This window comes from Balaenoptera musculus, chromosome 10, assembly GCF_009873245.2.
Source record: "Balaenoptera musculus isolate JJ_BM4_2016_0621 chromosome 10, mBalMus1.pri.v3, whole genome shotgun sequence".
NCBI lineage: Eukaryota > Metazoa > Chordata > Mammalia > Artiodactyla > Balaenopteridae > Balaenoptera > Balaenoptera musculus.
Genome location: NC_045794.1, coordinates 534966 through 556650, shown reverse-complemented (window position 1 = coordinate 556650; position 21685 = coordinate 534966). Strand labels below are relative to the sequence as shown.

The window sequence follows — 21685 nt, the reverse complement described above, 5'->3', positions numbered from 1 at the left end:
TTCTTATAACCACCTTTTCTTTAAATGAGATTGTCAAATACTCCGATTTAGTAGGTGAACATTTGTGCCCAGCTTTTAACTGTTATAAACATGCTATATTACACAGCCTTGGACATAAAAGTTTGCACACCTTAGTGAATCACACTCTTAAATTTCTGCAAGTGTAGTCACTCCGTCAAAAGAAATGCCCACTTAAGATTCAAAAAATAAATTTCCAGGCCGCTCACCCCAGAGGTTGCTCCATTTCACCCATGACCATCAGTGTCCGAGGGGGTCTGTTTGCCTCACCTCGCTCTGGCCAGGGTGCTGGAGGGCAGATGCCCTCGGGACCCTCGGTCCTGGGCCCCACTTCAGAGTGTGTGCAGTTGCCATGGCAAGCGCTGTGACATCCACAGAGCACGTGGCCTGTGTGAGAAGGGGCCATGGACCGAGCCGTCATGGGGTGCTTCCTGAGCCAGTGTGCCCTTATATTACAGAGCCCAGTAAGAGAGTGAGTGAAGGAAGGACGGACCCCCCCCGAAGTTGCAGGTAGGAAGGTGGGTGTCTGGGGTTTGACGCCCTGGAGCAGAGGCTAGGGGTTGCAGAGCAGAAGGTCCCATGTGGTTCAGAGATGTGATTTATTTGAGCTGCAAAGTCCAAAGTCTTATTAGCCCCTGAGTGTTAAATTTTGGTTCGTCGCCGACATCTAAAATGAGACTTCATGTTTAAACCCAGTTTGTAGCTTTTAGAAAGCATCTAAGACACTAATCAGCTGGAGGGAAAACAGGGCCCCAGCCTGCCTGGTGGCTCTCGACACAGAGGCTGGTTGTCACTCTGCATCTGTTGGGCTTGCTTGGCCCACCTGCTCACCTTCTTTCCCTGCTCGTCTCCGGCATGCACTGACATTCGAGGAATCCTGTGGCCACAGCACAACAGGAGTAGGAGCCTAGTCGGCCTTGTAGGCTGGGCGACGAGTTCGGGGATGTGATTCTGAGGGCAGGGAGGGCGGGGGACCAGGAAGGGGCGAGTGAGTAGATCAGGCCTGAGGGCAGAGGCGAGCCCATCATGAAGGCCTGTTCGTGGGTGAAGGTGATGACCTGGTGCCTCCTGCCTGACAGGCTGTCTCTCCAACCTTACTGCGCACAGTCGTGGTTTGTGGACTTGAATTTCCTGTTACATACTTAGGCCGTGTCTTCCATGGGTGTGTTGGTTGATGATCAAGCACAAGAAACGCCCATTTAAAATTTGCGGGGCAGGTGTCCCCCGCCCTCGGCAGCTCTGGATACTGCCTGTCGCACGCCTGCCTTCTCTGTGACGGTGGGGACGGGGACCAGGCTGCAGTTGAAGGTCTGAATAGCTAGAGTCGGCTCATACCATCTATGGAGTAGAGCTTCCCTTCCCTGTTGGCGTGTGGTGTCTGTTTGACATTTTACCAGGTTTTTGACACGTGAGAATCCACTCGGCTGTTCCTGGCTGTACCTGCCAGTCTCTTTTGGCTCGATACCATTGCTCTTAACTAATCCTGCTTGTTAGTTCTTCCAGAAAATGATATAATCTTGTCATATTCCATAAGGAATCTCCGTATTTTGATTAAAGTCCTTATGTTGTGGGACTCCCCTGGTGGCACAGTGGTTAAGAATCCGCCTGCCAATGCAGGGGACACGGGTTCGAGCCCTAGTCCGGGAAGATCCCACATGCCGCGGAGCAGCTAAGCCCGTGCGCCACAGCTACTGAGCCCGTGCTCTAGAGCCCATGAGCCACAACTATTGAACCCGTGTGCCACAACTACTGAAGCCCGCAGACCTAGAGCCCGTGCTCCACAACAAGAGAAGCCACTGCAATGAGAAGCCCACACACTGCAATGAAGGCCCAACGAAGCCAAAAATAAATAAATAAATTTATTTAAAAAAAAAAAAAGTCCTGATGTTGCTCAGTAAAAAGTTGTAGCTTTGTTCATGTAGGTCAGATCCGTTCCTGGGTTACTTTAACTTGTGTTGCTGCTAAGAGTTGAGTGATACTCAAGCACCGTGCAAGTACTTCCAAGTGTAGAATATGATATATTCCTAACATATTCCTGTGTTTGTATCTTGAATCTGCCCAGTTTATTGACCTTGATTTTTTAAGGTTGATTCTCTTGATGTTCTAGGTTATCAACCCCCTTCCTTTTCGTGTTTGTGCTTCTGCCTGTTTCATGCTGTATTCGTCATCTACTGCTATGTAACAAAATTACCCTAAAACTTAGCAGCTTTAAACATCAGTTTCTGTGGGTCAGGAATCTGCTGTGCCGGCCGTGCTGCTGGGACCGTGGCTGCCCTCGGGAGGGCTGTATGTTTGTTTCCTGTGACTGCTTAGCGCAGTTCACAGGCCGAAGAGCTGAAACTGCATTTGGTGTCGGTCGGTTTTGTGGGTCTGCACGTGGCTTGTCGGGGGCCCCGCTCGGGGTGTCTGGAGGCCTAGCTGGGGAGGGACACAGGGTCCTTCAGGCTGCTGGCAGAGTCGCCCTGGCAGCTGTAGGACCCAGGTCTTTGTTTCCGTGCGGCCCTCTCGGCCCGGCTGTGTCTCCCCTCGTGACCTGGCGCACTCGTGGGAGTGCCCTCGCCTGCCCAGTTTTGTGACCAGGAGCGAGCCCCAGATGAGCTGCGCCCCACTCAGGAGATCCCGCCATGCAAGGCTGTGAACACCAGGGGGGCCTGTTGCACATGCTTTTTTTTGTTAATAGTGACTGTATTCTCCAGAGGAAAACTGCATGTTGATGGTGAGGCTTATGCTTGCATCTAATCACGTGTACTTAGTTATTAACAACATATCATAAGTTCTCTGTTTTGGTAGGCTTTTGGACAAGAACCAGTTGATTTTTGGATAGTCACATGTGGTCCTGTATAAATGAATTATCAACAAGAGGTTTTGATTTTCCCTTTTGTTTCAGTAAATGGCTATAACTAACTTGTTCCTAGTTTAATTTTCTCCCATATTTACCATTAGCCTCCACTATAAATGTACTTACATTGATAATATCCCCTATAAAAAAACAATTAGTTTGAAAATAATGGGTGTTCTACAGGATATTCTTAGGTTAGATGCAGGCTTCTCCCATCACTCATCTGCTTTCACTTTGGCACGTTTCATTTCCTCAGTCTTCTTGTGAGGCTGTGAAGAAGAGGTAGAGGGAGATCCCCTCAACGGCTCACCAGGTCCTGTTTTACAGGGAAGGAAACATCCAGAGACTTAGGTAGCCAGTTAGAAGATGAATAATCCCTACAAAGAACTGAGAGATCAGGAGCCCAGATCTTCATCCCTCATAGAATCTGAAGTATGATGAGTCTCTAACTCTGGCTCTTTGTTTTCTGTCGTCTTTACATAAAATTAATGATTTTAGCAGTATAAAAAAATAAATTCTGGGCTTCCCTGGTGGTGCAGTGGTTAAGAATCCGCCTGCCAATGCAGGGGACACGGGTTCAATCGCTGGTCGGGCAAGATCCCACATGCCGCGGAGCACCTAAGCCCGCGTGCTGCAATTACTGAGCCTGCGCTCTAGAGCCCGCGAGCCACAACTACTGAGCCCACGTGCCACAACTACTGAAGCCCGCGCGCCTAGAGTCCGTGCTCTGCGACAAGAGAAGCCACCGCAATGAGAAGCCGGAGCACCGCAACAAAGAGTAGCCCCCGCTCACCGCAACTAGAGAAAGCCCGCGTGCAGCAATGAAGACCCGACGCAACCGAAAATAAATAAATAAATTTAAAAAAAAAGTTTTAAAGCATCGCCTAAAGTAGTATAGAGCAGAAACCCCACCCCTCCTGAAGATGGGGTGCCGGGTGGGCTGTTCTGGACAGTTTGCTTTTTCACACGTGTGTACCTAGAGGTGCAAATAGCATTTAATATTTCAGAATGTGTCTGTCTCATCAAGCTGTGCTGGCTCGTCAGACACCCGCAGACGCCGTGTCACCCTGTCTTCTGTGTCCTCCCCAGCCCTTCTGCTTCTGGGTACGGTGCAGAGCTGCCCGCCCTCCCCAGTGCTGATGGCAGGCCTCTTAACACTAGTTTCTTCCTTATGACAACACTGTGTCAGTTACTCCTAAATGATTTCTTTTGAAACGAGAGGTTAATTTATTTTAAAGAAACAGAAAAAGTGACCCTAGTTAAATGAACGTCATAAAATTTCAGACGGTGTTGTAACCGGGAGGAGAGAAGAGTTTTTTCCCCTTCCTTTTACAGGCAGCTGCTTCTGTGACTTTTTTGCTGTTGAAGGAAACTGTGAGTCTCGGATGGACAGAAGCAGAATTAGTGGGGGGCCCCTCAACCCCCTGTGGAGGGGGGATCCTGGTGCCCTCCGTGCTCGTCCCCCTTTCCTGGGGACAGCGGGTGGCAGTGTTGGTCCTGCTGTTCTGTGCTGGGCCAGGGAGGCAAGTGATGGTTTCACCCTTTTTCATATCATACCTGTGTGGTGTCAGAGCATTGCCGAAAACATAATCTGTAATTTTATTTGTGTTAAAAACAGCTAAGTATACATGAAATAAAAAAATTTCTGAATGGACAAGTAAGTTTGGGGTCTGGTTGATCCAAGTTGAACTAATTGGTCTGAAGTGAGGCTCAGGCTTCAGCCCTTTAAAAACTTGTTTTTGTCGATATATTATAATACACACAGAAAAGGGCACATTGCTTAATCATACAGCTCAGTGAATTTGTACAAACTGAATACACCTACGCAGTGATCACTCAGACAAGAAAACATCACAATGAATTTTACTTTTTCCATTGATAGAAATTGCCTAAAGTGATCGTTATTCTGTCCCTCCAGTGGTATCCACGTACATTTAGAGTGAATTTGTACTCGGTATTCTCTGAAGTTTTATTTTCATCCCACCCTAAAGAAAGAGGATTTTGGACAGATGAATGCTTGCTGTTCTTGGTTCTAAGGCTTACCTGTTATGTGGAGCTAAGAAAGTTCCTTATCTCTTTGTGCATTACTTGCCTTATCTGTAAAATGGGAATGATAACCATACCCATTACTAAATTTATTGTGAGATTAAATGAATTCACTTATGACAGCCTTAGAACAGTCTTGAGCTTTTAGTAAATACCAGAAACATCTACGTGTGTGGAGTAGGAAGTGGATATTGACCCAGGCTACTTCCCATGTCTTAAATGTTGCGGTTTGCACGTCTCAGAACTGGGGTCAGCAGCCTTCTTCTACGAAGGGCCAGAGAATAATCATTTTAGGCTTTGTGTGGGTGACATGGTCTAACCTACTCCCCTCTGCCATCCAGTGCAAAAGTGGCCAGAGTAGTGCTTTGTGACTGATTGTGGCTGTGTTTTATTAGATGTTCATAATCTGGAATTTGAATTTTATATCATTTTCTTGTGTCATAAAATAATATCCTTTTGATTTCTTTTCTCTTCCAACCATTAAAAAAGAATGATTTTCACGTTCTTAGCTTACAGGCTAAAGATAGACATTCAGGCAAGCTTTGGCCCATGGGCCATAGTTGGCCCCTGTTTTTAGAAAATTAAATAGGTTCCTATTTCTAATTCCACAAACTCGGTCACCATGCTGCTCAAGATAATACATTTCCATGTCCTCAGAAAGTGCCCTTTGCACTAAATCTAACCTCCCCACACCCCCAAAACCCCACTGCATCCCACGCAGTGACCTGATTTTTATTGATGCAGATTGTTTTGCCTTATTCTAGAATTTCGTGTGTGTGTGTGGCTGGGATCGTGCAGTGTGGGCTCTGTGTGTCCAGCTTCTTTGAGGAAGCACAGGGTCTGTGTGATGCTCACTGACGCTGCTGTTTGTATCAGTTCTTTGTTCCTTTTAGGGGAGGGGGTCTGCATTGGATTCCAGTGCAAAAATATATCACAGTTTTTTTGTCTACTAGTTGGTAGACTTGTATGTTGCCTCCAGTTTGGGGCTGTTGAGAATAGAGCAGCTGAGAACACTTGCGTGGATGTTTTCGTGGATGTCTTTTCGTTTCTCTCGGGAATTGCTGGGTCGTGCGTGAGAGCACGATTGACGTTGACTTGTTTTCTAAGCAGCGGTGACCTTTATCCTCCTACCAGCAACACCTGAACAGTCCAGTTGCTCCATATTTTTGCCGACATCTGTTAATTTTAATTTTACCCAGTTTTTCATTTTACTGATTCATTGTGGTTTTAGTGTGCATTTCCCTGATGACTAGATATATAATGGGCTGTGACTGTTTTCTCCTGATGTGTAGCTTGCCTTTCCATTTGTTTGACACTGTATTTTAAAGAATGGCAAATTTTAATTTTGTTGAAGTCTAATTTATCAGTTTTTTTTAGTATGTTTTTTCCTAAGAAATCGGGACGTACCTTAATGTCAAGAGATTTTCTTTGAGGTTTGCTCTTAGTTTTACAGTTTTAGCGCTTTTTGCAGTTGGCATTATGATGCATTTTGAGTTAGTATTCGTGTATGGTATGAAGTAGAAGGTCAATCAATGTCCATTTTTTCCTTATGAATTTCATGTATGTTCAGTCTGTTTCTGGACTCTGCCTTATTCCATTGATCTATATGTCTTATATTTATACAAGTATCAGATTGTCTTGAAATTGGTGAGTTCTCCATCTTTTTATATTTTAGTTTTGCTTTTTAAATCTTTTGACTATTCTGGGTTCTTTGCATACAAATCTAAAAATCAGCTTGTCACCTCCCCCACCCCACAAAAAAGGCCTGCTACAGAAAATGGACATTTTGAGCAATGTTGAGTTTCCCAGTCCTTGACCTTGATAGATATCTCTCCACTTGTTTATCTTTTATTTAAAAAAAATTTTTTTATTTATTGATTTGGCTGCACTGGGTCTTAGTTTTGGCGTGTGGGATCTAGTTCCCTGAGCAGGGATTAAACCCTGGCCCCTGCATTGGGAGTCTGGAGTCTTAACCACTGGACCACCAGGGAAGTCCCTGTTTATCTTCTTTAATTTCAGGAATATTGTATAGTTTCATTGTAAAGATACTGTACATCTTTCCATTTGTGCCTAAGTATTTCATATTTTCCAGCTATTTGTTGCCATTATATGTAAAATACAATTGAGTTTTTTGTATTGACTGTGTTACTATAGTCTTCCCGAATTCACTTCTTAGTTTATTGGTCTTGTCGCTGACTGAGGAGTTTCTGTAGTCTGTTTCCGTTCCAGCCTCTATCCCGGCTCTCTGTCCCAAGAGCTTCCTTCTCTTGTCTTATTACTGTGCCGGCCACCACTCCTGATCTTGGGGGAAAGTATTCAGCCTTTAACCATCAAGTGTGATGAAGTGCTGTCCCTTTTGTCTGTTGCTGAATTCAGTTTGCTGCTGTTTTGTTGAGGATTTCTCCATGTATGTTTATGAAGAATATTGGTCTGTAATTTTATTTTCTTATGAATCTTTGTCAGGTTTTGGCACAAGGGTTGAGAAGTGTTCCCTTCTCTGGTTTCTGAAAGAGTTTGTGTAATTTCTTTTCTTTTTTTAAAAATTTATTTATTTTATTTGTATTTATTTTTGGCTACGTTGGGTCTTCGTTGCTGTGTGCGGGCTTTCTCTCTAGTTGCGGCGAGCGGGGGCTGCTGTTCGTTGTAGTACGCGGGCTTCTCATTGCGGTGGCTTCTCTTGTTGTGGAGCATGGGCTCTAGGTGCGTGGGCTTCAGTAGTTGTGGTGCGTGGGCTCAGTAGTTGTGGCGCACGGGCTCTAGAGCACAGGCTCAGTTGTTGTGGTGCACGGGCTTAGTTGCTCCGCGGCATGTGGGATCTTCCCCGACCAGGGATTGAACCCATGTCCCCTGCATTGGCAGGTGGATTCTTAACCACTGCGCCACCAGGGAAGTCCGAGTTTGTGTAACTTCTTTCAAACAGTTCGCCACTGAAAGCCTTTGGGTTTGTAGTTCTCTTTGTGTGCAAGTTTTTGATTGAGTATTATTGATTTGATTTCTTTAATAGATTAAGGCTATTTGGGTGTTCTGTTTCTTTTTAAAAAAATTTTATTGAAGTATAATGTTGTGTTAATTTCTGCTGTACAGCAAAGTGATTCCGTTTTACATATATATATTCTTTTTCATATTCCTTTCCATGATTGTTTATCACAGGATATTGAATATAGTTCCCTGTGCTATACAGTAGGAACTTGTTGTTTATCCATTCTAAATGTAATAGTTTCCATCTCTCAACCCCAAATTCCCAGTCCATCCCTCTCCCCCTGCCCATAGCACCCACTATTCTGACCTCTATGTCTGTGATTCTGTTTCTGCTTTGTAGATAGGTTCATTTGTGTCATATTTTAGATTCCACATATAAGTGATATCATACGGTATTTGTCTCTCTTTCTGACTTTGCTTAATATGATAATCTCTTGGTCCATCCATGTTGCTGCAGATGGCATTATTTCACCCTCTTTTTATGGTTGAGTAATATTCCATTGTATATATGTACCACATCTTTTTTATCCATTCATCCATCTGTCAACGGGTGAAGGTTGCTTCTATGTCTTGGCTGTTGTCAGTAGTGCTGCTATAAACATAGGGGTGCATTTATCTTTTCAAATTACAGTTTTGTCTGGATATATACCCAGGAGTGGGATTGCTGGATCATATGGTAGCTCTGTTCTTAGTTTTTTGAGGAACCTCCAAAGTGTTCTCCATAGTGGCTGCACCAATTTACATTCCCACCAACAGTGTAGGAGGGTTCCCTTTTCTCCTGAGTGTTCTATTTCTTAAGTCATTTTTGGTAAGTAATTTAGGCATTTTTCAAGGAGTTTGTCTATTTTATTTAAGTTTTAAAATTTATTTCCATAGTGCTGTTCATAATATTCTCTTATTCTCTTACTATCTGTAGGATCTACAGTGGTTTTTCCACTTTCATTCCTGATGTTGGAATTTGTTCTCTCTCTCTCCCTCTATTCTTTCTACAGGTTTATCAACTTTTCAAATGTTTACTAAGGAACCAGCTTTAACTTTACCTACTGTTTGCCTGTTTTCTTTAAAAAAATTTTTTTCTGTTTTTGATTTCTTATTTTTATTATTTTCTTCTGTTTGCTTTGGCTTTAGCCTACTCTTCTTTTTCTTTCTTCTCAAGTTATAATACTTGTTATGAGCCTTTTTTCTTTTCAATACAGGCATTTTAAAGCTGTAAATTTCCTTCTAGGCAGTGCTCGACTGGGCTGTTTAGTCCTTTTACATTTAGTGCAGTTACTGGTATGGTTGGTTTTCCATTGTTCTCTGGGGGTTTTTAAGTGTCCAATTCATTGGTGTTTAGTATATTCACAAGGTTGTGTAGTCGTCACCAGTGTTGAATTCCAGAACATTTTATCACCCCCAAAGACCCCTCACACCCATCAGCTGTCGCTCCTTGCTTCCTCCAGCCACCAGTCCCACTAACTAACGCGCTTCCTGTCTATGTTGTTACTGTTCTACGTACCTCTTATAGGCGGAATGCGTACATATAGGTATCCAGCTGCTTTCACTTAGCATGTTTCCAGAATTCATCCATGTTGTAGCGTGAATCACGTGCTCATTCATTTTATGGCCCAACAATACTCTGTTGTATAGATATATGTTTTATTTATCTGTTAGTTCATGGACATTGGTGCTGTTTCAGCTTTTTGGCTGTTATGAATTATGCTGCTGTGTATGAATGTTTGTCTACTTGTTTTTGTTTGGGTGTATGTTTTCATTTCTCTTGGGTATATACCTAAGAGTGGAATGGTTGGGTCATACGGTAATTCTGTGTTTAAGTTTTGAGCAGCTTGGCAAACTTTTGCAAAGTTGCTGCACCATTTTACATTCCAGCTAGCAGTATAGGATGGTTCCCATTTCTCTACGAACTTGTTAACAAGTGGTCAGCACTTGTTCTTATCTGTCTTTTTAATTTTAACCATCCTGGTGGGTGTGACCTGGTACCCTGTTGGGGTTTGATTTGCATTTCCCAAATGACTAATGAGTGTCTTTTCATGTGTTTCCTTCTTTTTTCCTCTCTTTGTCCTTCAGTGCTTTCTTTTGGGTTATTTAAAGATTAATACATGTTGATTTCCAGATGACTTTTTTTTTTAAATAAATTTATTTATTTATTTATTTTTGGCTGTGTTGGGCCTTCGTTGCTGCACGCAGGCTTTCTCTAGTTGCGGTGAGCGGGCTTCTCATTGCAGTGGCTTCTCTTGTAGCGGAGCACAGGCTCTAGGCACGTGGGCTTCAGTAGTTGCAGCACACGGGCTCAGCAGTTGTGGCATGCAGGCCCTAGAGCATGCAGGCTCAGTAGTTATGGTGCATGGGCTTAGTTGCTCTGTGGAATGTGGGATCTTCTTCCCGGACTAGGGATTGAACCTGTGTCCCCTGAATTGGCAGGCAGATTCTTAACCACTGCGCCACCAGGGAAGTCCCCCAGATGACTTGTAATACTTTTCTTTGTTACCTAACATAAACATTCATATATACAAATAAAATCTATATTATATACATATTTTCCAGTTAAAAGATATGTTTTGTATCTTAGTCATATTTTCCTTTAATTTGAAATTGTCATGATTTTTTACTTATCCTGGCTATCACGTTGATTTCAGGATATATTTCAGGATATGGCAGGCACTATATAGTCCTATAGAAGAGACATTATTTTAGTTGGTTTGGGCTGAATCTTTTTATGATCCTTAAGAATAAGCACTTCATCAAATTTTCTTATGGAGCCTTTTATTTGTTGCTTCACTTGGAACCAAAATCTTTATCTCAATCTAGTACTCGTGTGTTTGGTTTTTTTGTTTTTTTTTTAAGCTTTTTGCCCACACTGTGTGGCATGCAGGATCTTAGTGCCCCGACCAGGGATTGAACCCTCACCCCCTGCACTGGAAGTGCGGAGTCTTAACCACTGGACCGCCAGGGAAGTCCCCAAGTACTAGTGTTAAACGTGGCTTAACTGTGCACGTGGATATTTCATTAGCTGCACCAGTAGCTATAGCAAATGGGAAGATAAAATTTGTCTCTTTAGTCTCCACATGGCACCCGCGGTGCCAGGTCTTCATTGCTCCCTGCATGTGGACTGCAGATACACTTTTATGTCTCAGAACTGACACAAGAGCCTTCCTTCTCCTTGTGATCTTCTCAGGCAGGTTGTTTCCTGCGTGGTGCAGGGTCCTGCCGGCTCCGGCTCCGGCCGAGGTCGTGTCAGCCCGCTCCTCTCGGGCCACGCTGTCCCTGGGAATGTGGGTCTCACAGTGGAAGCTTGTTCTGTCTGAAGGAAAAGAAGCAGTTCTCTGCTGGGGTCCTAAGAGATGCTCACTCTGCAACTGTGGAAAGATAGTTCTGTCTTTTTTTCTCTCTCTTGTGCAAACTATTTTAAGAAATAAAGGGATAATTAGCATTTGGAACTTTTTTCAGACAAGAAGGAGCACTGACCTGCTTGTGCTCAGAACCTCTGGTTGGTTCCATCTTTTTGTTCCCACGTCCTGTTGAAAGGATTAGTGGCAGCTCTCAGGAAGAAGTGCCCTGAGCTGAGCTGAGAGATTTAAAACGTAGGATCGGTTTGTAGCAGCTGTTGCCACGCACTCTTCCTCTGAGCAGCACACAGAATCACGGCGCTTATTTTTCTGAGGGCGGGAGTGCACGGTCTTACCAGATTCTGAAAGAGTTTTGTGTCCTAGAGAAGATGAAGAGCCGCTAAGGACAAAGTATTAACCCTAACTGTTGGCTTACTGAGCCATTTTGTTTCAAGTACCCTTGACCACGCTGCCTTCAAAAAATTTTTCTCTCGAATATCTGACCTTTAAAAGAAAGAGATACAGATTTTTATGAGGCTTATCTATATACAAGGCAAAGGAGTGATCTTGAATTGTAAGTCCGTTAGTATCTCTTGGTAAGGTGGTATGGAGATGACTTAAGAAACTTTTAGCAGAAGTGATGTAATTGGAACTGAGTAGGATAATAGGGCTGTTGGAAAGGAATCTCAGACATGCAGCTCTTGGGACAAGTAGGGGCTTTCAGGCAGATCGCGGCTGTTTGTGCTTCCTCGCCTCCTGCCGCGTCCTCGTGGAATGATCTCATGTCACGGAGTCCACGTTTCATTTTACTGCAGGAAGAGCACACCTTGTTGTTTAGGGTACTTGCTGTGCAGTAGAAATCCTAGAAAGCATGTGGCAGATAAAGGGGTTTATTACCGAAGGCAGGTTGTCTTCTTCATACTCTTTGAAATGAAAAAGCACCCCGTTTTATTTTCAAATTCTCCTTTGCCACATTCTCTGCCTTTCACCGCCAGCTTGAGCTGCTCTTTGCTCAGCGCCTCCACCTGAAGGGGCAGCACCGGCTTTGTGGGCAGGAGGCAAGGCTCTCGCAGGTGCCTGCAAGCAGGGCTCAGGTCATGGTGCTGAGAGCCCTGTGTTTCCAGGTGTAATGCTGCATTTTGATAAGGTAACCACATTCACACTGTCTGCATTTAAGGTATCAACAGGAAGGAAATAAAGTTTCTTCTCTCTTTGAAAAAGCAAGATGTTTAATTTCTTATTTGCCTAAGGCCCTTTGTTTTTTCTCTATGAGTATTTCTTCTGACTTTTTCTACAAATATAACTACATAGATTATAAGTTAACATGATACATGCCTCTTGTAAAAATTATATTGACACATAATTCCTTTAGAGCTCTTTGTTTAGTGAGAAAAATATTTTTAAATCAAGCATTAGGTGAAATTATATCCAGATTCCTTAATAGTTGAGATATGGAATAACTACCAATTAAACAGCACTTGTTATATACAAGGCACATTTAGGTACTAATCAAAAATTTAAGTTGTCATAAATGTTTTCTATAGAAAAAACCCTCAAATTTAGAATATAGTGTTTCGTAACACACCCACAAGTTTACGTGTAACAGCACATGAAAGTATAGTTACACGTCAGTGTAGCCTCTTTTTAAATTAATTAATTAATTAATTAATTAATCTATCTGGCCACACAGCGCGGCTTGTGGGATCTTAGTTCCCCGACCAAGGATTGATCCTGGGCCCTTGGCAGTGAAAGCATGGAGTCCTAACCACTGGACCGCCAGGGAATTCCCTGGAGTAGCCTCCTATGTTCTGGAGAAGGTTTTTTCACCTTTGCATCTTAACCTGAAATATAAATGGATTAGGTCAGGCAGACATTGGCATTCTTTGCGGTTTGCCATCTAAGTTGTGGACCTAATCTTTTTTTTTTAATTAATTAATTAATTTATTTTTGGCTGCGTTGGGTCTTTGTTGCTGCGCATGGGCTTTCTCTAGTTGCGGCGAGCAGGGGGCTACTCTTTTTTTTTTTTAACATCTTTATTGGAGTATAACTGCTTTACAATGGTGTGTTAGTTTCTGCTTTATAACAAAGTGAATCAGTTATACATATACATACGTTCCCATATCTCTTCCCTCTTGCGTCTCCCTCCCTCCCACCCTCCCAGGGGCTAACTCTTCGTTGCAGTGCACGGGCTTCTCATTGTGGTGGCTTTTCTTGTTGCGGAGCTCGGGCTCTAGGCGCGTGGGCTCAGTAGTTGTGGCTCACGGGCTCTAGAGCGCAGGCTCAGTAGTTGTGGCGCACAGGCTTAGTTGCTCTGTGGCATGTGGGATCTTCCGGGACCAGGGCTCGAACCTGTGGCCACTGCATTGGCAGGCGATTCTTAACCTCTGTGCCACCAGGGAAGGTCCCGCAACCTTCTTAAATATTGATGATCTTTGGGACTTGACGGTGTCAGGAGATGCTGTAAACTGAGTAGGATAATAGGGAGTTCCCTCGAAAAACCAGGAGATGGTGTAATAACATAGTGCTTCCTCAAGGGATCCCCGGGCCCTTCCTGGCACTTTCCGTTCCTGCTGCTGTTGATGATTTGTCAGCTGTCCAGCCACCCCCCACCTCCAGCCACCCCCCCTCCCCCCACACCACCCTCTCTCTGTGGTATTCATGTGTCTTTGTGTCTGGGGCCGCCTGGTTAGGCCTCAGACCTTCCACAGCTACCTGGAGGACATCATCAGCTACCGCTGGGAGCTGGAAGAAGGGAAGCCTAACCCCCTGAGGGAAGCTAGCTTCCAGGACCTGCCCCTTCGCACCCGTGTGGAAATCCTCCACCGCCTCTGTGACTACCGGCTGGACGCAGACGATGTCTTCGATCTCCTCAAGGTGCGTAGCTGACAGGCACCCCGTCCCTGGAGCAGAGGTTTAGAGAAGCCAGTGTTTGGATGCTGTGCTGGTCTTGGGAATGCAGCACATTGCTGCATTGTAGATGCAGCCGTTATCACTGTTGCCAGGGGAATCCAAGCCACACACTCAGATGACTGCATGTTATCTTATTTTGGTTTAACTTCTACTTTGGTTTGTTCTTCTTTCCATGTACCGAGTCCCCGCCTGACATGGGAACAATCCTAGGTTCCTGTTTGCTCTGTCATCAGCCAGAATTGCAGTTGCATTAGTCACTGAGTTTTATTTCCTGAGGTCTGAAATTTGACTTAGAATAACTGAAATATTTATGAAACCTCCCAAGGACTGTAACGCATGCTCACCGCACACCGTGTGCACACTGTAGATGCGTGCTGGGTGGGGCTGTGGACGCCCGCCCCCTCCCTCTTATCCTGTCTCAGAGGGAGGGCGCGGGCGGGCTTCTGCTTTGCCCTCACCCGGAGGTCGGTCAGAAATGATGAACTGCATCGACGGTCGACGGTGCTCGTGGGCTCAGGTGGGCACCATGGTGAAAACCGCAGTGCAGCCCAGCACAGTCTTTGCTGAGGTCTCGGCCTCCACCCCCCTGGGGGTGGCAGCGCAGGTCAGGCTGGGGGAGTGGGGAGCCCTGGGCTGGACTGGCCGGCGGCGACAGAGCGTCATGGGGGACGAGGCTGCCACAGCACCAGACTCTCCTGTTGGAATTGTCTTTCCTCTTGTTGGTACACACAGAATACGTGTCTAAATCAAGTATGTCACATGTTCATCAAAATCCCTTTGGGTTGCTCTTTTTTTGGCGAGGTAGGGGCGATGGTGGCAATGGGATTCGTGTGAAGTACTTCCGTATCCTGCTCTTAGAGCAGACACCTTCACCCCGTCCCGTGTGTTGGGTACCCTGACAGAGAATTACCGAAGATGCTTGAGCATTTTAATATGAGGGATATGTGAGGATAAATTCAGAATCCTCATTTCATTTGTCTCTTTAGTTCTGTTCATTGTGAGCCCAAACCTCTTTCCTTGTCCTGCCCAGGGCCTGGATGCAGACAGTCTCCGTGTGGAACCGCTGGGTGAGGACAACGCCGGGGCCCTCTACTGGTATTTCTATGGGACGCGAATGTACAAGGAGGACCCAGTACAAGGAAAATCCAACGGAGAGCTCTCTCTGAGCAGGTACCTTCCTAAAGGTCAGGGCTGCCATAGCCACTGTTACAAGAGTGTCATTAAAATCAAATACATTGGAATTCCCCAGCACAAGTTATTTTTTCTCACGAAGGAATTAGCTGTAGCAGCATGTCTACAAAGAGATGGCAAAGAGTTATTTCACACAGAAGTGAAAAGGAATTAATCTCTAGCCCGGCTCTCAGCGGCCCCACCCCAGAGGCCGTTCTGCCCGCCAGGTTCTCAGCAGCACAAGTGCTCCCTGGGGCCTTTCCCTCCAGCAGAGTGGGTTCTGGAGAATCCCTTCTCCTACTAGAGCTGATGCCCTCAGTGAGGAAGAGGCCTTGTCCCCAGCATCCCAGAGCGATGCTGCATCTTCCCCAGACGTCCCGGTTGCTGGGCCCTTTGCTGTTAGCGAAGCCTGAGGCCTCACTCAGATGTTCATGTGGGAGATGATGTTTTCCTTCGTTCCACGTTTTAACAATGGAAAATGGGAGGTCACCCTGCTCTTTCCCTGTAATTGCTGCCTTTGTTCCTTTTTAGTAACCTCATGGGCAGAAACACTAATCACTAGCTTATAAATCATATGTAACGCATCAGTCCTATGACAGAACATTTCTATTTAACGTACTATTTCTTAGGGAAAGTGAAGGACAAAAAAATGTCTCAAGTGTTCCTGGGAAAACAGGAAAAAGAAGAGGAAGACCCCCAAAACGGAAAAAACTGCAGGAGGAAACTCTAGTGAGGTGAGTAAATCTCGTTAGTCTGTGTAGGTCCCTAACCCGAACCCTTTCGCTGGAGGGACTCGCCTGCATCCTGCTTTCTGTGCCTCGGGGGGGACATAGGCCCTGCGTCACTGTCCTCGGGGGCCTCCTGCCTGGCCCCTCGCTTTCACTGGACAGTGGGGACTCTGACAGTGGACGACACCGAGAACCGCGCCCGCCTGCAGGAAGTGCCCTGAAAGTCCCATCCCTACACCACGCGTTTCTTCACAGGAGTGTGGAGAGACTTAATACTGTATATGAGTTTAGGAGTTAATTCTTCCCTGGTAAGGAGATTTTAGTAGTAAACATGCTTTGTTCTATGTAGAATACAATTTCCTACAATAAAGAAAAGGTAAGACTTTAAACATTTTTATAGTGTTTATTCCATATTTAATTTTAGCAAAGAAAAAGATTCTCTTGTGGTTGGGAAATTGTATTATTACTATTTTTTGGCCGCACTGCGCGGCATGTGGGATCTTAGTTCCCCAACCAGGGATCGAACTTGCATCCCGTGCGGTGGAAGTGCGGAGTCTTAACCAGTGGACCATCAGGGCAGTCCCAGGAAATTTCATTTTAATATGTCATTGCCTTTTAGGAATTCCCACCATGTGAATCTCAATATAAGAGTTTTCAGAATCTGACCTGTTCTGTGTAGAAATATCTTTTTCCTTTTACTTGAGGATCAGATCTATCATTATTCACTTATGGAAGTTAGGTCATAGTCTTAAAAATTCTAATAACACAGAAGCTGCTTCATCCTTCAGCGTTTTAGAACTACTTATTAAGTAACCTAAATGCCTGAAGTGGACCAGATTTCACTGTGCTGCTTATTAACTACTAAGAAATATTTTTAAGAATCAGATTATGAATAAATCAATCGGAATTTGATTTTTTTGTTACAACAGTCAGTGTTCCACTTAACTTTCCAGAAATTTTGACTGCAGATTGCAGCTTTCCTCCCACCAGTATTTGTGAGAAATGTTCTTATAATCATGTTTTATACACAAGGCATCTGTTTCTGGATTTTGTTAGCGATCTACACCTCCTGATACATTCAGAAATCTGTTCTGTACTATCTCAGTTTCCCTGTGAGTCCCAACAATTAAAGTGCCTTAGTGGTGGGCTGTAGTCATTTTAAGAAGCATACGTGTGCTTGTGCTACCCTCTGCTGGTGATTTTATTCTTTAGAGTTCTGTATCCAATACAGTATTTAAGTATTTTTAAATTAAATAAAATTTTGTGAAATCTAAAAAGTAAAACTAGTGAATATAATAAAACAGAAACAGACTCATAGAAACAGAGAACAAACTAGTGGTGACCAGCGGGGAGAGGGATGGGGGAGGGGCAAGATAGGGGATTAAGAGGTACAAACTACTACGTAAAATAAATAAACTATAGGGATATACTCTACAACACAGGGAGTATAGCCAATATTTTATAATAACTATAAATGGAGTATAGTCTTTAAAAATTGTGAATCATTGTGTTGTACATCTAAAACTATACCTCCGTTTTTTAAAGAATGATGAAAAACAAATGTAGACAATAAGATATGTGTAGAAGGGGGGAAAAAAGTAAAGAGAAAGGGCAGCCCCTAAAACCATTTTTTTTTTTTTTTTTTTTTTTATTGGTAGTAGGGTTTTATTTATTTATTTTTGGCTGTGCTGGGTCTTTGGTTCGTGCGAGGGCTTTCTCTAGCTGCGGCAAGCGGGGGCCACTCTTCATCGCGGTGCGGGGACCGCTCTTCATCGCGGTGCGCGGGCCTTTCACTATCACGGCCCCTTCTGTTGCGGGGCACAGGCTCCAGACGCGCAGGCTCAGTAGTTGTGGCTCACGGGCCCAGCCGCTCCGTGGCATGTGGGATCTTCCCAGACCAGGGCTCGAACCCGTGTCCCCTGCATTAGCAGGCAGACTCTCAACCACTGCGCCACCAGGGAAGCCCTGACAAATTATTTTTAAAAAATAATAAATAAAATTTAAAGTGTGGTTCCTCAGTCACACCTGACATACTTCAGCTGAGCAGGCACTCGTGGCCCGTGGCTGCCTCGGTGGACAGCGACAGTACAGGACATTTTCCTTCTCCCGGGAGGCTGTTCGGGGCGGTGCTGGGTTAGGTGGTTGAAAACAGACCAGAAAATCCAGAGAATGTCCTTCATGATTCAGGGAGACTTAACACTGTCAGGCTGATGAGCACATTTGTATTTTATAATTTAATTCCAGCATCCCTGTGAGGTGGGCATTACTAATAGCCCCATTTTACAGGGAAGTTCAGTGACTTTTCTGAGGTCACATGGTAGGTGGTGGCAAGCCTTGAATAGAGGTGGCCTGGCCTCAGAACCTGTGTTCTTCACTCCAGCCTGCTGTGAGGGCCAATTCAATACGCCTCGCCCGCAGTGCCACCCTCAGTGCAGTCCGGGAGGAAGCCCTTTCCTTGGCATTTACCTGTGGACACTGAACTTCTCCTTTCCTGTGTTCCCGTGTATCTGTCTTTCCCCTCTGCGCCAGCACACCGGCCTCCCCGCCCGTGTTCATTTATTCCATAGCCAGCCTCCCTCCCTACACACACACACACACACACACACACACACACACACACACACACTCACTCTCCTGGTAGTAAGTCAGTTGTGTCTACCTTACAGGGGAGCACAACAGTTTTGGACATGCCTTTGTTTTAATTGGTGCCTCTTTTTCCTGTGTTTCAGTGAAAAGCAGGAAGAAAACTCCTTAGCATCTGAGCCGCAGACAAGAAATGGTAATGGCCTTTGTTGGGGTCAGAAGGGATTGTATGAACATGATTGACTTGTGTCCTTTTCCAGAGTCGAGTGCAGAGCGTTAAGACTATTACAGTAGCCTCTGACTAGCCTCCTCACCCTTCACACATCGTCTCCCTGTGCCCATCTCTCCCCCTGACAGATAGCTTGAGATCAGGACCAGGTCTTTTCACTTGGGCCCCCTTACCCAGGCCCAGCAGAATAGGCACCCAACGTTGGAGTGAGTGAGCAGCTTCTCCGAGAGCTTTCTTTTAATGTATTGGGTTGGCCAAAAAGTTTGTTCGGTTGGTGAATACGTTCAATAAAGTTCTTGGTGAAAATGAAAAATGTGTCTTATTTTTACTTAAAACGGAACGAACTTTTTGGCCAACCCAGTAAAATGCTTTACTACATAAGGAAGTGTACTGGGTTCCTACCTAGACTTCGGTTCTGTAATCCAAATTGTATAAATTTGGGGAGAAATAGCAATTTAGAGTATCTCAGTGCAACAAGCAAGACTGCAAATGCTCAATCAAAACCATTTTTGTAGAAAAGTAAATACATTAAAGCATTTCTAGTATATGAGAATCTATCGTGAAGGTTACAATAGTTATATTTGTATTGCCTTTACACATTCTTATCTCTTAGTTGTAAACAGTGATAGTAACAGGAAAATCAGAAGTACACAGCATCAACCTTAAAAGGTAATGGGCCCCCCATTTTTCTGATTAGCTGGCTTTGATGATAACCCAGGGTCCAACTGAAAGTGAAGATAGAAAGAAAGAGATCTCATGGGATCTGTTTACTGAGCCACCCCTTTCTCTTCTAGGGTCCCAGGGGCCAGGCCAAGGCTCCTGGTGGCTCCTGTGCCAGACAGAAGAGGAGTGGAGACAGGTCACCGAGAGTTTCCGGGAGAGGACCTCCCTGCGAGAGCGGCAGCTCTACAAGCTCCTCAGCGAGGACTTCCTGCCTGAGATCTGCAGCATGATTGCCCAGAAGGTGTGCAGACAGGGTCCCTGTCCTCCGTGTGTGGCGTCAAGCTGCTCTGGTAAAGGGTTCCTTCATTAGAGGTTTGAGCACCCTCCACTCCACGCTCTCCTGCAGCTGGTCCAGCCTTCATCTTTCTTCATCTGGGGCATTAAAATGGGACCTTGTGCCCCCACTCTCCTTCACTGTGGGCCGTGTGATTTAATCCTCATGCCTCTACCCCGTCCTCACCGCTCTTCACCCTTGGGAGCCAGCTCTCCTTCTTCCCAGCATCCCCTGGGAACCACCCCCTGAGCCCCAGGTGTGTCTCTGCAGAGCACCCTGTGTGTACCTCTCCCTGTACATAGACTGCTGCCTTTTTTTTTTTTTTCTTTCCTTTTTAAAAAAAGATCATCTTCTGGTCTGTCTCCCTCTAACAGCAGGCTCTGAAGGTGCTTTTCTCTGTGGCTCTAGTGCCGGCTCCCCGCAGCTGCCCCCTCTGACTGCAGGGCACTGAATCCTGGCTTCGTCCTGCACCCCGCCTGCCCCCGCCTGTTCCAAGGCTCTCAGAAGCCCCACTTGGGGGCCTTGTGTCTGTGAGCTCTCCCCTGCCTCTCCCAAGCGAGGGTGTCCTCCCCCAGTGCACTTCCCGACTTCATTTCATTGGGAGCTGTCTGAGCAACTCCAGATCAGGGGCCATGTCTTCCCCATCATTGTAACCCCACAGGTGACCTCCTGGAACGCCCGTTCTGTGGCGGATGCCTGACAACCATCCGGTTTCCATAAATCTGATGCTCCTGATTCTTAATACTTGTTAATAGAAGACAGAAAAATGCGAGCACTGCCCCTGACACCTGAGGAGAAAGTGTTTATAAACTCTTGCTGCAGCACCCTCAGGGAGGGACACAGTGACAGATACATTGCTTGATTTGTCGTGACTCCAATGATATTTGTAACCATTGAGCAGGTTGGTGCTTTGGGGTGAACTTTCGAAAGTCACGGAATTGCATTTTCATGGGTGAGCATCTCCCCATCGACGTCCTTAATCCCGTTGACTATGATTACACTTGGATCTTGTCCTCCGCAGCACACTGTGACCATTTTTCCAGGACTTGAAATATGTAATCTAGTTTTCTTAAAGTAGCTATTAAATAGAGATGGTTTTATAACTTTACATAACCTTGTATATGACTGTATTGATATGATTAATGACAGCACCTTAAATCATCTGTAAGGCATGTACCTAACCTGCTTAAACTTTCTTTTATAATTTGTCTTTTTAACTGCAATATTCAACCTCAGACTTTTGAATAGCGTAACTAAGGGAAAAAACTTACAAGCATAAAACAGATGGTTTTGATACAGAAAATTTCAGGAGTTGATTCTTTGCAAGAGAAGAAAAAATTAAGGTAAACCTTAAATACAAATTTCAAGAACCATGAAATTAGAAGCTGAAAAAAGAAATAATAGATTTGATATTTTGAAAGCTATACAGTGCTATAAATTTGCAAGCCTTAGTGAAATGGGGTGTTGATTTCCCCAAAAAAACCCCAGAATCTAAATTATGCAACCAGAAACCTTAGCAGACCAGTAATTAGGGAAGAAGAGTTTTCACAAAAGCATCCCATCAAAAGCTCCAGAATCATTTAGATTTATTCACAGGTAAAATTTTCTAAACCTTTACGAAAAGATAATTTCCAAACAGTTCAAAAGTGAAAAAAGAAGTGGCTTGGCTACTGTGTCCAATGAGATATAGTTATCTTAGTGCCCCATTCCTGATGAATTTAAATACGCTCTTCATTCAGTAATATAAATGTCAAGCCTTTAAAAGTGCACTAACAAAGACTGCTCATCGAAAGAATAATAACTCATAGCCCATCGGGGTTAAGTGGCATGTGTGATACGGGAATACTGTCTTGGAAGTCT

General features: G+C 44.7%; 1 protein-coding gene across 4 annotated transcripts in view; it reads left to right on the top strand.

The window, feature by feature from the left end:
* Positions 1-21685, top strand: part of LOC118901847 (cat eye syndrome critical region protein 2) — a 150276-nt gene that overhangs the window by 86850 nt on the left and 41741 nt on the right. For 2 of the 4 annotated variants that reach the window (XM_036865533.1, XM_036865532.1), the window contains exons 3-7: positions 13899-14082; positions 15149-15288; positions 15918-16022; positions 18746-18795; positions 19623-19792. In XM_036865533.1, coding sequence (XP_036721428.1) covers positions 13899-14082; positions 15149-15288; positions 15918-16022; positions 18746-18795; positions 19623-19792 — 649 coding nt within the window. Of the gene's footprint in view, positions 1-13898; positions 14083-15148; positions 15289-15917; positions 16023-18745; positions 18796-19622; positions 19842-21685 lie in introns of all 4 variants that reach the window. The other 2 variants (XM_036865531.1, XM_036865530.1) reach the window with 1 other exon arrangement.